The sequence below is a fragment of the Cyprinus carpio genome, chromosome A9, assembly GCF_018340385.1.
Source record: "Cyprinus carpio isolate SPL01 chromosome A9, ASM1834038v1, whole genome shotgun sequence".
In the NCBI taxonomy this organism is placed as follows: Eukaryota; Metazoa; Chordata; class Actinopteri; order Cypriniformes; family Cyprinidae; genus Cyprinus; species Cyprinus carpio.
The window spans coordinates 24352639-24367204 of NC_056580.1; the positions used below are offsets into that span (position 1 = coordinate 24352639).

General features: G+C 36.0%; 1 protein-coding gene across 1 annotated transcript in view; it reads right to left on the reverse strand.

Moving 5' to 3' along the window:
• LOC109084621 (ceramide kinase-like protein) overlaps window positions 1–14566 on the reverse strand; it is a 55580-nt gene that overhangs the window by 36703 nt on the left and 4311 nt on the right. Inside the window, 1 exon segment of the mRNA XM_042764208.1 lies at window positions 4686–4919. Within this exon segment, the coding sequence (XP_042620142.1) occupies window positions 4686–4919 (234 nt within the window).

The following is a 14566-nucleotide window of genomic DNA, read 5'->3' on the forward strand; positions in this document are numbered from 1 at the left end:
GAGCTATTGTACATCAGCTCATGTAAATCCCACGCAAGCTCAGCCAAAGGCCCAGCGTCCTTCAAATTGAACGCATTTTTAAAATCGCGTTCCGAGGGAGATTTTGCTTCCCCTATTATCTTGTTAAACAACTCAAAGCAATTTCATGCACGGCACACAATAGCAACTGTTGTGCTTTATGCCAAATGCACATATGAATTCAGATAGGTCACAAAAGCCTTTTGAGGAATGAGATGGACCTAGTGCTTGACCCTTGAGTTCTCTCCCCTCTCTGTTTGTCTTTTCTCCTCCCTTTAGGGCTACAACAATAAAGTCCAGCTTGACGCAGGAGTGTGACCATGCGCTTTGACAAGAGCACCAAGAGCACATTATGTGTCCGGAGTGGAGCGCGGAGGGCTTCCCAGCTCTGATTGACCCGCCAAGACTAATCTTTCAAAAGAGGGTTTAAGGACACAAGGAGTCTATTCCAGTTCAACTCGACGACTATGTTGGACCCAAGTAGACTGTAGTACAGGTGCTACTATTGTTGCCGGCCGTCTCCCCACACGTTTGGTCTGTGGCCTGGCCCGACCGCTCGCTCTCTGACCGCAGGGTTTAATCTGTCAGCTGGGCGGCCGCACCTCATGTGTCAGTGCACATCACATGGCTTGTCAGAAAAACACTGCGATGCTGCAGACGGCATTCAGAGCTCACCTTGAATAAAATCATACCGGGTATTGAGGGTCTGGGGTTTTTTTGGTCCGTTCACCTTTTGTGCTGAGTGTCAACTGGGACACACCCTCCATTGTGCTGCCTCCCTGGGAAACACCACTGTAACAGGTGAGCACCCCTAAAATCTAGAGTGCCCGCTTTCCTCCCCTCTGGCAGAATGATTTGGCAGCACTCCCTTAACTACCAATAAAATAACAGAGATAATCCAGCTATGGAAAACATGCGTCTATGTGTGTGAGAGAGCATGTGCATGAGATGCAGGGGGTGGGGTGGACGTTTCCATGAGGACCAAACAAACTGCTTTGCTTTATTAACAACTGTATGAGTTTGTGACAGTATAAATATGTAGCATGTGACGGCTGTGCTGCTGCTTATCAGAACCTGTAGAAGGAAAGACATGGGCCCTAATCAATGTTCCTTTATTACATCTATAGGAGAGAGAATGTTCTAAAATATAGATTCATCATAGCCCAAAATGGTTGAAATCTTTCATTTACTCTGTAAAAAAATCTGATCTTTAAATAATCAGATCTTACTTAAAAAAAAAAAAAAAAAATCTCTTTATTTTAGAACTCAACAAATTATTTTGAGTGATTTCGTCATAGCTCTGGAGTTTAGTAAAACAAATACATATTTTTTTAAGAACAATGTGATGCACAACTCTACTGAATGTGAAGAGTGAAAAAAAAATAACTTTTTTTTTCTTTTTCAGCCATTTGTATGTTTACTTGAGCTTTAATACTGTGGCTAAAATCCGAAAAGCACACTATCATTTTCTGCCTTTGCTATTGCTAATATACTATTTGGAATGGTTTACTACTATGCTAATATGCTATTCCTGCACACTACTTAGACTTCAACCATCATCATAAAAAATAATATAAAAATATTTTTTTTAGCAACATATCTCATATCTGTCAAATGACCTTCTTTGGGTTAGGGGAAAAAAATTGATAATGCAAGTTAATGCAAGTGTTTGTTTGTTTTTTTAATTGCTTTTGTAATTTTGTTTGGTTAGTATCGCTGAAATTACATCAGCTGTAAATTAATGAACCATTAATGAACCTGTTTATTATTTGATCTGCACTGCAAAAATAATCCTAATCCTGATCTAATCTTCCAGTTGAAATTCCTAAAACTCCTTACATTTACATCCAAAGCACATTGCATAGGATATTAAGTATTGTGATATTACTTGTTTTCAGAGAATAGCATTTTTAATAAAGTGTTTTCAGGCAGATATTTTTTTCAGTTCTTATAAAAAAGTTAAAAAGTAAAACAAAATACACTCAAAATACACTCATTCCAATATAGACACTATTACAAGTCTAAAAATCTGATGCAGAAGTAAAAAAGTAAATTTATATTATTTTAAGAATTAAGTTTTAGATATTTTCACTGAAAATTAATCTAATTAAGAAGTGATTTTTGCTGTGTAAAGTGTGGCTATTTTTCTAGGTGGACACAATTCCTATTAGAGGAAAATTACTAAGTTTTCAGCATTACAAGGTCATGAAGATGGGAGGCTGGATGTAACTTTACATTACATCAAGATTCATAAGGGATTCTAATTTTATGTAAACACATATACAGTTTAAATCTACAGGCTATATACTTTTTAAAACACTGTATTTTAATGGTTTTAAAATGTCTTAACACACTTCCACTGTAAAACAACCACAATGAATCTCATCTTTGTGTATTAATTTTTCTCCTCGCAGCACTAAATAAGCATGTCCTCTCTCCTCTGGGCTCCCTCAAGGCATATTCTTTAATTATGTTAATTAATTCATGTTCTACCCAAAGTACACGCAGCCCTCACTCACAATTACCCACAAAAAAGCCAGCATTTAAATCTTTAAAGGGCTGTAGCTCAGAAACACTTTCGTGTGAAGACAGTTACATGGCCAAAGTGGTTCACCGAGGTGGGGGAGGGGTTTGACAGTATAAAGTTGTGAGGCCTGGACAATCCCCTCCCTAATTCCCAGTGAGTAATGCACCTCCTGAGCACTGCTGCTGTTACATCACCTCTTATTCAGTGCTGTAACTGAAATTCCAAGGATTAGCTGGCATTAATACAGCATTATGACTAGGCCCTCATCAGACAAAAACACTTTCCAGAGATTTCCCCAACACAATTTTCTAGTCCCAAACTCGTATCTCATATCCAATCCGGTTTTAAATATAGCCTACTACTTGTATGGTGTCCAGTATTTATGTGGGACGCACAGTGGGCAAAGAAGGATTTCTGAAATTGAACTTCCAGCCTAATTGTGATGCTAGATTAAATCCGTGCAAATGTGCAGCGCTGCATTGTCTGCAGACCGGGATTACCAGAGATTACAACATGCTCATTTTCACAAAAGCAGCATCTAAATGCTCAATGCTCGTTTCAGCTGATGAAGGAAGTTTATACTAAATCATTTTGTTGGTCCTCGGGAGAGTCTCAGACGCGCTTTTACTGAATCCCCAAATATTAAATCTCCTCCTTGCATCCTTCCCTCTGGTTTTTGAGAACCGGAGAACGAAGAGCTCTGACGCATTTGGAAGGACACCTGTCTCCCGTGCAGCACAGCGAAGCACTAGGCAGGCCGCTGGCCCGTCTTGGCAGTGAGTGCTTGTGAGATGAGCACAGATAATTACAAACTCCAGGGAGGCCGCAGGACCAACCTGTTCCTCTAGTCTGATCCAGCAGGTCCTTGCGGCCAACACCACCTCTTTCAAGACCCCCTCCGACCCCCCCTTAAGGCACACCACACAATGATACGGTTATCACACAAAAGAGATGGTGCCCCTCGGCTCTCTCAATAAGAGTACCTTATAATCCAGTCCGTGGAGTTTATTCGTGACTTTTTTGTGTAGCCAGGATGTCGCTGACACAACTTGAACATTATTTCGCATCATATTTGTTGGTCTGATGCATACTTGAGAAATCATTTAATTGTGATAAAAAGGCTCTGTTGCAAAACCTAATGAGCGAATCTAATGCTCTACATAGGCAGCTCAATGAGTTATACAAATAGATCTCCTCATGCAAAGGACTAACTTGATTTGAGTTTGGTGTTCACATGTTGCTAAACTACTAAACAGTACTCTAATAAGCATAATACACTATGTTCAAAAGTTTGTGTCGTAAGATTTTTTTTTATATTTTTGACAAAACCTGTTATGCTCACCATGGCTGCATTTATTTGATCCCAGTAAGACACAGTAAACGATAAAATTGTGAAATATTATTTTAATATATTTTATGTGATGCAAAGCTGAATTTTCAGGAGCCATTAATCTGTGTCACATGATCCTTCAGACATAATTATAATATGCTGATTTGGTGCTCAAGAAACATTTCTTATTATCAACAATGTTGAAAACAGTTAAGCTGTTTAATTTTTTTTGTTAGAACCATATTTATTGTCACTTGATCGATTTAATTTTAAGCTATTGTCAACATAGCACACAAAAAAATATTGGGTAAAATGGTTCATATTTTTATTAGATGGTTCATATTTAAATTAGATTAATTAAGTTGTTGTAAGTTTTTCCCTCGTTTTCTCCATCAGTCTTATTATATTTGTTTCTCATCCGTGCATTATGAGATTGCCTTCACTGCAAAGGATAAATGCTACCACAGAAATCGGCATTAAAAAGTATCTTAGAAGACAGCATAATTAATGCTGCCTACCTCTTGAATTAGAGTTGCATCAAGAGTGCACTTAAAATGCTACACTCACTAGGTTTAGGAACAGAGTAATTGTATTCAATTCATTACTGGGTTGGGCAATCTTCATTCAATAAATGTCAGCAAACACAATAAAATATAAAGTGAAGCAAATGTTGACCAGGTTAATGTTTGCACATCATAAAATTCACTGAAGCTCCAAGATAAAATAATTCGAAAATGCTTAATGTTTGATTTGTGACTTGATTTTTTCAGTGTATGGTAGATGTTGAGCTGATTTGGCATGTGAACATACCGCTGAGGATTTCTTTGAGGCTTTTGAACCAAATCTCACAGTGGTCTTCACTGAGGTTATTGAGGTGGATGGCATGTTCCTTGAGTTTGAGCCCTTTCTTCTTGCACTGGAAGAGTGTGATGCCCAGCAGAGTTCCACCCGTCTGCTGCCCTGCAGAGCGTCGCCGCTTTACCTTCACAGCAAACACGTCCTTAAGCTCCACATACTCTTCCTGCCTCTTCACATCATGGTCAGCTAAAGCAAACACAAAGAGACATTTAAAAGCCATATTATACATTTTTTCCTTCCTGACCTCTTGTAATGGGTTTTAATGTTATGTCTTTAACTGCCAAAATGTTACGTGTTATGTGTTAAAATGCCAAAAAATAATTGTTTAAATAATTTTCAATGCTACTACACCTTTAAAGGCGTAGTTTAATTTAAGACTGTAATATAAAAATGCCAGTGTGAATCGAGGTTCATTACTTTTCTGTACTTACTGTATTCACAGGCAGTGGGTTTGCATTTATATCTAGTAGTTTTCATAAGTGCCGGGGAGCAATTTATATCTCAAAACAACAAGTAAAAACTATTTACTAAAAATATGACACCTTATTTCAGTTTGGCTCTTTATGTTGACTTCAGCACAAAATAAATGGATTTCAAGGGATAGTTCACCCACCTACCCACAAAAATAAAAAAAAATTAATGGGATTAAATAATAATAATAAATAAAAGTAAGTTTGAAATACAGTTAAAAAAAAAAAAAAAAAAATATATATATATATATATATATATATATATATATATATATATATATATATATATATATATATATATATATATATATATATATATATATTAATATTTTAAAAATGTATTTATTCTTGCAATGGCGTATCCTCAGCCTTCAGTGTCACATGAGAGTTCAGAAATCATTCTACAGTTATATGCTAATTTGGTGCTCAATAAATATTATTTATTATTATTGATGTTGAAAACAGTTGTGCTGCTTAATATTTTTCGCAGAAACTGATGCATGTTTTCAGAATTCTCTGATGCATAGAAAGTTACAGCATTTATCTGAAGTAGGATTTTTAACTATGTAAAAGTCTTTACTGTCACTTTTGGTAAGTTTATTCATTTATTCCAAATCTTACTGACTCCAAACGCTTGAACTGTTTTTGCCCATTCAAGATCAAGATCAGTGGGGTCCAAAACAATATCAGACCTATTTGACTTTTTATTGTATGGACAAAATATGTTTAAAATGTCTTCTTTGCGACAACATAATGATAATTCAGTGATGACAATTTAAATTTTTTTGGTGAACTGTTCCTTTAATTCTTTGATAAAAACCAGTACAGTTTTTATGGGTGAGAATTCAGACTTTCAACAGAACTGCACTGCGAGCTTCCTGTTCTCTCCCCGCTGTAAACGATTACCTACAGGCAAACTTCAATTAAACCAAACTGAAATCTGTCTCCGAGCCTCAAGATGAACTGAATTCTATAGCTGCCTCTCTAAATGACAGTCTCTCTCCTCGTGTGAAAGCCTTTCTTCATTAAGAGCACCCCAAGCCGCACCTCCGCATTTCAGAACATTAACTACCCTCTCACATTACTGCGCAGGACACCCACCGCCATCTGTTCCTACTCAGGCTTCTGCTCCAACCTCTCTATACCTCCAACACTCTATTTATTTAACTCCAAACCTTCATTTCATTGTGGTCACTTTACAGAAACCCTGAGTCAATTGAATTAGTGGAAACAGGAGATAATCTCTCCCGGCAGAGCTTTCCGAGGGCCGGGGCAAATGACAAAGTGGCCCGTGTTAACGGCCGTGTACAGGAAGCTTCCTCTGAGGGTGCGAGAGAGGGTCCTGAAGGGACTGGGAAGAGGGAAAAGGGGGCCTTCTCCCCTGCTACATTAGAGTAAGTTGACGCCTTGTCCAAATCAATCTTGGCACATCTGCCTGATGCCAGCCGTAAACAGGATTAGAGAAGGACTTATCTGCTTGATGCTAATTGTGTTGCAGTTTTTGCACATGTCCACCCTTTTAAAAGAGAGACTCCAAACGCTGCTGTACAACTGCCCTTTTCAGGCAGCACTTGCACCATGTGCACTAGTCAGGTTGTTCTGGGCTTTTTTTTCTTTTTTTAAAGGCTTTGGCAATAGGACCTAATTAGTGAATTAAGAGCAGGAAAATTGAGTTTAAATGAGTGGCCCGCTAAGTAGAAGCAATGTAGACTGAGTTAATACACCTGCTAAAGCACCAGTCTGACTGGTGTTTCCTGCTGATATGCTCAAAAACAGGCCACACAATTGAAACTTTACTTTTTGCTAATACTGTACTCTCTCTATTTTTGGGAGCCCTTAAATTTTTGCTTACGCAAACTTTTTTTTATATATATATCTATTATATTTTAGCCACTTTACAGCTCCACACTTGCTAATCTATTTTTAAGTAAATAATGATGCAACTTTAACAGCTACATTAAAATTGGCAGCAAAATTAATCTCTTGACGTGGCTTTGCTGAAAGCTAACACAAGTATTAGAAAGCTGACTTAAGCTGAAATTATGCTAGGAAGAAATAAAAAACAACATAAAGAACTACTTGTTTTACTTAAGTTTCATAAGGTTGTGCAGTAAAAGTTACTGATTATATTCCGATTATGTATGCATCTTGTGAAGGTGGTTACTCAATTACCATGATCCAAATAAAACTATATTTAAGAAATATACATATATATATATATATATATATATATATATATATATATATATATATATATATATATATATATATATATAGGGATGTAGCTGCATTACTGTGCATAGATTTTTTTCTGTATATATATATATATATATATATATATATATATATATATATATATATATATATATATATATATATATATTTCTGCATATATAAATTTTTTTGATTTTTTAGAGCTTGACATAAAAGGTCACTATGAAAATGGAAATCTATACACTAGAATATTTTTTATATTCTTTTAAATTTCTTATTTTATGTTTCAGGGGGAAAAGGAACAGAATATGGGTTTTGAACACCACAATGGTGAGTAAATGATGAAATTTGGATACACTATTCCTTTGTATGCCACAGGTAATCATGTGATCATGTGGTTGGTGATTACCTATGGCATATACACACACTCACAAGTTCATACAGTATATAATCTGCAAGATTATATAATCAAAAAGGCAAAACGCACTTTTTCTTGTAAATTTATTGTAAAAGTCTTCATGCCTCTTTTGTGTGCTCTATAAGGGATTTGAGAGTAATACAAAAACTCAAAGTTGGGGATAGAGAAGGGGATTGAAGAAGATTTTGGCCGCTGGTACCTCTGCTGCAGGGCACACAAGTTCACAAATAAGAAGGGCCATATGTTCAGGGTCATTGGTCTAAAGGGGCTGCAAAGGGCCAAATCAATATGACACGTCTGGTAACACACGAGGTCATATAACACGGAGCCCTCCTTAAGACTGACTATGGATCTGTTGTCTCCAGAGATCTCATCTCTCTCATTGACAGTTACATGCATCTCTGTGTGTAGACACCACTCTCAGCCAACACTGACACACACGGTCATGCTCTCATCACACTCACCGGCTGCCAATTCATGTTTTCTGGGCTACTATGAAATCAGGCTGGATGAAAAGAAACTCAGTACAGTAGGACGAGTTGTTACACTTGCTCATTTTTTTTCTGAAAATGTTTAGACCAAAATCTTAGAATTTTGTCTCAAACATCTTTGAGATTTATTATCATTAATGTTTACTGGTCAAGTATCTATAATTTCCTCAAGAAGCTGCATGATTTAAGATTATTCATGCCCATTGCACAAATGATGCAGAATGATTTATGTGCCAAATTTTAGTACCTTACGTTAAGGATTTGTTCAGATCACTAACCCAAAATATGATAAATATTATTAGTGGTGCCTGTCTTATCAAAAATGAAATGCCAAAATTGCATGTGCATCACGCATGTACAGTACAACAAAAAGCATTTGAAATTGACTTTAAATGATCTCTTTCAGTTAAGAATTGCTGGTTTTCATAAGCTTTTGCATACTAGGAAATTAATTATTTTGAAAATACCAGTTCTGTTGAACCTTGCAAGGCAGATATCCAGAGAGCAGAAAACAAAGCAGGGAACAACGTGTCTGTGGCCCCCAGCATGGCAAGTGTCATATTCTGGCGCACATGAGGCTGATTTCAGATGACAAGATGGGAACAGCCCTTCATTTGAGGCACAGTAAGACATCGGGAGATTAAATAAAACTGTGCACTCTTCTAGAAAACTTTATTGCTTCCAGATGGATACAAGCTTCCTCTCAGCAGCTCTCCGGCAAAGGCGAGACGCAGGGGGCCCGGCGTCATGTCATCATCCAACTAATGTATGGACAAAAAGAATCAATTCTGCACCGGCAGTGATTTGAGCTGCTAGACTTTGTAACAGTGAGATTTCAATATACATGTGGTCTGATGCATATGCATTGATTTTATCAGGTGGTGCTTGAAGAATCACTTTTAGTACTGCTCGTACTTAACATTAGTGGTATGAACAAACCAAGTATCACACTTCAACATGTAACTCATCTCATACTGTTTGTGATCCAGACATAAATGATCGGCCTGCGGCTAGCTGAGGAGAAGTGTTTTTTTTGTTTTTTTTTAAGTGATTCGACTACACACAATACAATAAACTTTTTTGGACTTGTTTTTAGTAAAAATATCTAAATATCATTAAAACAATATAAATGTACTTAAGCAACATTGCATAATATTTTAAGACTTTGTTGTTTTTGCAACGCTCTCACAGATGAAACTAATACCGTGGTTTGAAAAGGGTCCAACGGCGGAAAGCCTGTGCCAGGTCAGCAAGCCACTCTTTGCCCCCATGTTGTGTGGGGCCATGTGGTTCCCAGCATGGCATCCGAGAGCATATTTTCCACCTGTGCCTGTGGAAGCCTGTGTGCCCAGACCCACACACCAAAACCCAATATTTACATTTTTATATTACCGTTTTCAAGCCCCCAGGATGCAAACAAAGGAGACAGCGTCTGTTTGTTCCCTGTGTGCAATTAGACTGTGACACTGTATATCCCTATTGCAATACAGAGGGGTCACACACTTGAACTTTGACTGTGTTTGGTACACAAGCCAGCTGATTGGCGTGCATAGGACAATCTGCTTTATAAATAGCGTTTTAAAGAATCTATAAAACTCAAACATTGCTTTGTATGTGCAATGCAGCGTATTACTGTTTGAGTCCATAATTGTACAATGACCCCATATTTGTACACAGCCCTTTGTGTTTGTTATTTAAATTAAATATTTTGGCAATAAGAGTGTAATACTCTCCACTTTAGTGTTTAAATGCATTTTACTGATTTTTATGTCAAGGTCAGTGCAATGCAAAAAAAAAAAAAAAAAAAATTTTTAAAAGTTAATCAGGATCCAGTTGTGGTTCTGGACGAGCCTGGAATTTTTTATATTTTTGTTTTGTTTTGTGTTTTGTTTCGATTTCTGTTTTGTTTTGTTGGTTAATATGGTTAATTAAATGAAATATATTTTTTATATACAATGACCCCATATTTGTACACAGCCCTTTGTGTTTGTTACTTAAATTAAATATTTTGGCAATAAGAGTGTAATACTCTCTGCTTTACTATTAAAATACATTTCACAGATTGTTCTGTTAATATCAGTGGAAAAATAAATGCAATAAAAAGTTCCATTATCAGCCAAGGTTCTTCTGATATTTTGTGTGTGTTTGTGTTTTGTTTTTTGTCGTTTTGTGTTGTTTAGCCACATTTTGTTTTGCTTTGTTTAGCCACAGTTTGTTTTTGTTTTGTTTAGCAACATTTTGTTTTTTTTGTTTTTTTGTTATAGCCACATTTTTTGTTTTGTTTTGTTTTTCTTTGTCAGTAAGGTCTAGTGTTGTTTGGAATTCGTCATAATAACTTCTTTTGTGTTCCGCAAAAAAATGAAAGTCATACAAATTTGGAACGACTTGTGTTTAAATTTGCTCTGGTGAACACATGGCAGGGTTATGGCGGGATGCTTTTCATACAATGCAAAACTGCTCTTATGCTCATTCTTATGCTGTTGTGATGATTTGGAAGCATGTACTGTGCGTCTATCTCATTGGATCTGTAACCAGAGGCTCCAACTCTGAGTCTCAGGTGTTAGTAGAAGAGCTGAGCATGTCTCAGCATAATAACTCATTATTGATGCTAATGATGTTCTGCTCATTATTTTTAAACAGGCTCTAGAAATAAACAATTATAGTCACCTACTTTCCATTATGCTCCCGGCCAAAATTATGTGTGGACATGAAAGGGGGAAAAAATTTGATCTGTGAGACTGGATTGCTTAAATGTGTAACATAACTTCATTAATATGGCTAAATTGCTAAATTAACAATACTTATCAGCATATCTGAAGTTGCAAAACATGTTTTTTTTTTTTGATTGATGTTTATTGAAGAGCATACCGTTATTAAGAACTGACGTTGACTTATATGACATTACTGAATGGTCTCATCTCTGCCCAGCATTTTTCCATGTGGAGGATGGAGAATGTGTCTGGACTAAAAAAATGTCCCCCTTCTGTCCCTCGGTGCTGTGAAATGGGATCAGATAACCTCAGCGGTGCAATTAGCCTCAGAAATCTGAGGCTGAGCCAGTCAGTCCAGTTCCAGTGAGCTTCACTAGGGCAGATGCTCCATGCTGACCGCAATGGTCAACCAAAGTCCTCAGAGTTCTGGTAAAAACAGGTCATTTTCAAAGATCTAGTACCACAGCTTGTGTATGGTAAACCATCTAGCATTTGCTTGCATGACATGCTCGTTCAGCTCAGCGCTCATACAAATGCCTAAAGTGATCTATAAAACAAAAGCTGAGAACTAAAGTCAATATTTTAGGATCTAATCTGAAACAAAATCATTTAAAAACGCATATAGAAGTAGAATGGCATTGTGCATCTCTAATCTAATGTATTATTCCCTGTCAGAGATAACTGAGCATGCATACAGGATACATTCTATAAAGTAATTAGATTCTCCTGCGTAGAAAGGAATATCCCTGCAGTGGTCATATCTGATTATAGATTTAAAAATAGCAGTTTAATCCAACCTTATTATTTGTTTTTATTATTGCTCAGAGATATTCTTCATAGCTCAGAAGACTTAATCGAGTTCTCAGTTTGACTTTTGTCAGATGTTTCGGTTACACTTTATTTCGATAGTCCACTTTAGACATTCTACTAACGATAAGTAACTTTGTAAGTACATGTCAACTAATTCTTATTTATTTGCAACTACATGTCTACTAACTCTCAGAGTAGACTGTTAGAGTAGGTTAAGGGTTAACGTTAGGGGTAGGTTTAGGGTTAGTATAAGTTGACAATAAGTTGACAAAGAAAGTGTTAGAAGATATTAAGCAGACAGTCTACTAATACTCTACTAACTGCTAGTTGACATGTAGTTGCAAAGTTACTTACTGTTAGTAGAATGTCTCAAGTGGATTATCGAAATAAAGTGTTACCGATGTTTCTCCTAAAATTGCTTAAGACACAACAGAGACAAATGTTGAGATATAGTTCTGATAATTTGGTGTAGAAAAAAATATTAAAGTCAGGTGATATTGAAGTAATAGCAAAAGACAATTATCCAACAATCCAGTCAATTACAGTTGGACAAAATTAAGTCCCAACCTACATTCTTCCTTATTCAAGAAGCCATTTCGCTCTGATATACATCACAATAAGGAAGAAAAGACAACCACAACTTTCGTTTTATGCCAACTTTAATATTAAATAACATCTGAGTTCATATTAATCTCAGATTTTACATGCTGACTCACTTTAAGACTTCTAAAACTCTAACATTGAGATTATAAGGGTTTTGTCAGTATAAAAATCTGAGAAACAAAATACTACATATAATATCATTGGTCTCACAAGAAAAAAAAAAAGAGATACTGAAGCGACCTCATGTGTGATTTTATTTCCTATAGGTTCATTTCCTGACATGACAACCCTCTATGGACACCCTGGCAAGTGAATCACCATTGGCTAGTAAATTTTTTAGTTTACTCGCCAGACTGATATATATATATATATATATATATATATATATATATATATATATATATATATATATATATTTATTTTTGTATTTTTATATTTTTGTATTGTAAATATATATATATATATATATATATATATAAATATTAAAATATCTGAAAGTACACTCTTAACATCAGAACAGTCAAGCATTATTATAATCAAGTATTATTTAATAATAGAACTTTAGTAATTAGAAATAAACTTGATAACCATGTTTGAATGCATAAAAGGTGAGTGCCAGCCAATGAGATTGCCGTTTGCGCATTAGCTCCGCCCACTAATGGAAAACCCCGGCAGTTCTTAAACGCTGAAGAATTCCAAAGGAACACCGTTATTTTGACAGGAAAATACAACAAAGAATATTGTTTACATGTATGGTAAACGAGTCGTGCGCCTTCACACTAGAGTTTACGGTACGTCAAATACAGGTGCGCTGCGCATCCATTGAGATGAACTGGAAAACAGCAGAGATCGCTTGATGGAGAGTGAAACTCTGAAGCACTCAATCAGCGTGTTCGGCGAGTGAAAATATATATGTGCTAAACTTAGCCTAACTTAGAGTAAAATCTGAGAATTTATTAGCCATTGGCTAATATTAGACATCATTTAGTAGCCCAGAGTGAAGATTTAGTCATACTGTATATGCAAGTGATTTATTTGCAATGTAGAGGGTTGCATAAGCCATCATTTAAGCAGTAGAATTCAGTACAAACATTTTAGCAGTGGAACACAACTTTCGATGCAATATGCATCATTTACTTAAACTGTTGCCTTTTGTATCCATTTTCATGATTTAAAAAATAAATAAAAGCATACATTTGCAATCTCTGACCCAGGAGCTTTGTTTGTATATTTCTACAGAGCCAGAGGTAAAATCAGCGCACACATGGCATGAACCCACCAGAGTATTTTAAATGAACTGCGTGGACTGGAGGCGTGAACTGCTCTGGCACCCAGATCAAATCACGGCGTTTGTACATTCAGCAGACAAACTGAAGTAAAGCCAAGGCCAATGCTAAGCAAATTCAGGGTTCAAAAAGTCAAACCCAGATCCCTTTGGCAAACAATCCCAGTCTCCCGCGCTTTTCTGTGGTTGTGGCTGAATATGAGGCCAATTCACCCGGCTCTACTTTCATTTCTAAAAGGTGAGCTAACTGGCATGTTGTTCACTCTGGATCAGCTGTAGGTGATGCAATAAGAGAATTCTTCATTGGTATTTTTGAAACATATAGTGCTGACCTCTAAAAAAAGAGACTGCTGTCAGCTCTGTTGCTAGTGGCTTAAAGGGATAGTTCACCCAAAAATGAAACTTCTATCATCATTTATTTACCCTCATGTTATTTCAAACCTTTCTTCTGACAAAAGACAAAGAAGTGTCACAAAAGGACAAAGGGCAGGCTTTTAGGTGAAAAACAACGACATTTCAGTTTATCATCAAATAAAGCTATCATATGGCTTCTAAATACTTAAAAATAAAAAATAAAATCTATTTTGTGATCCAAGGAAGAAAGTCACAACATCATAGTAAATGATGACAGAGTATATATACTATACTGATCAAAAGTTAGGAATATTTTTTTTTTTTTTATGTTTTTCCAAGAGGTCACTTATGCTCACCAAGGCTACATTTATTTTAATATAAAACAGAAAAATCAGTAATATTGTGAAACATTATTATAATCTACAATAACCTTCTTTTTTCCATTTGTATATATATATAAAATAACTTTTACTTTAC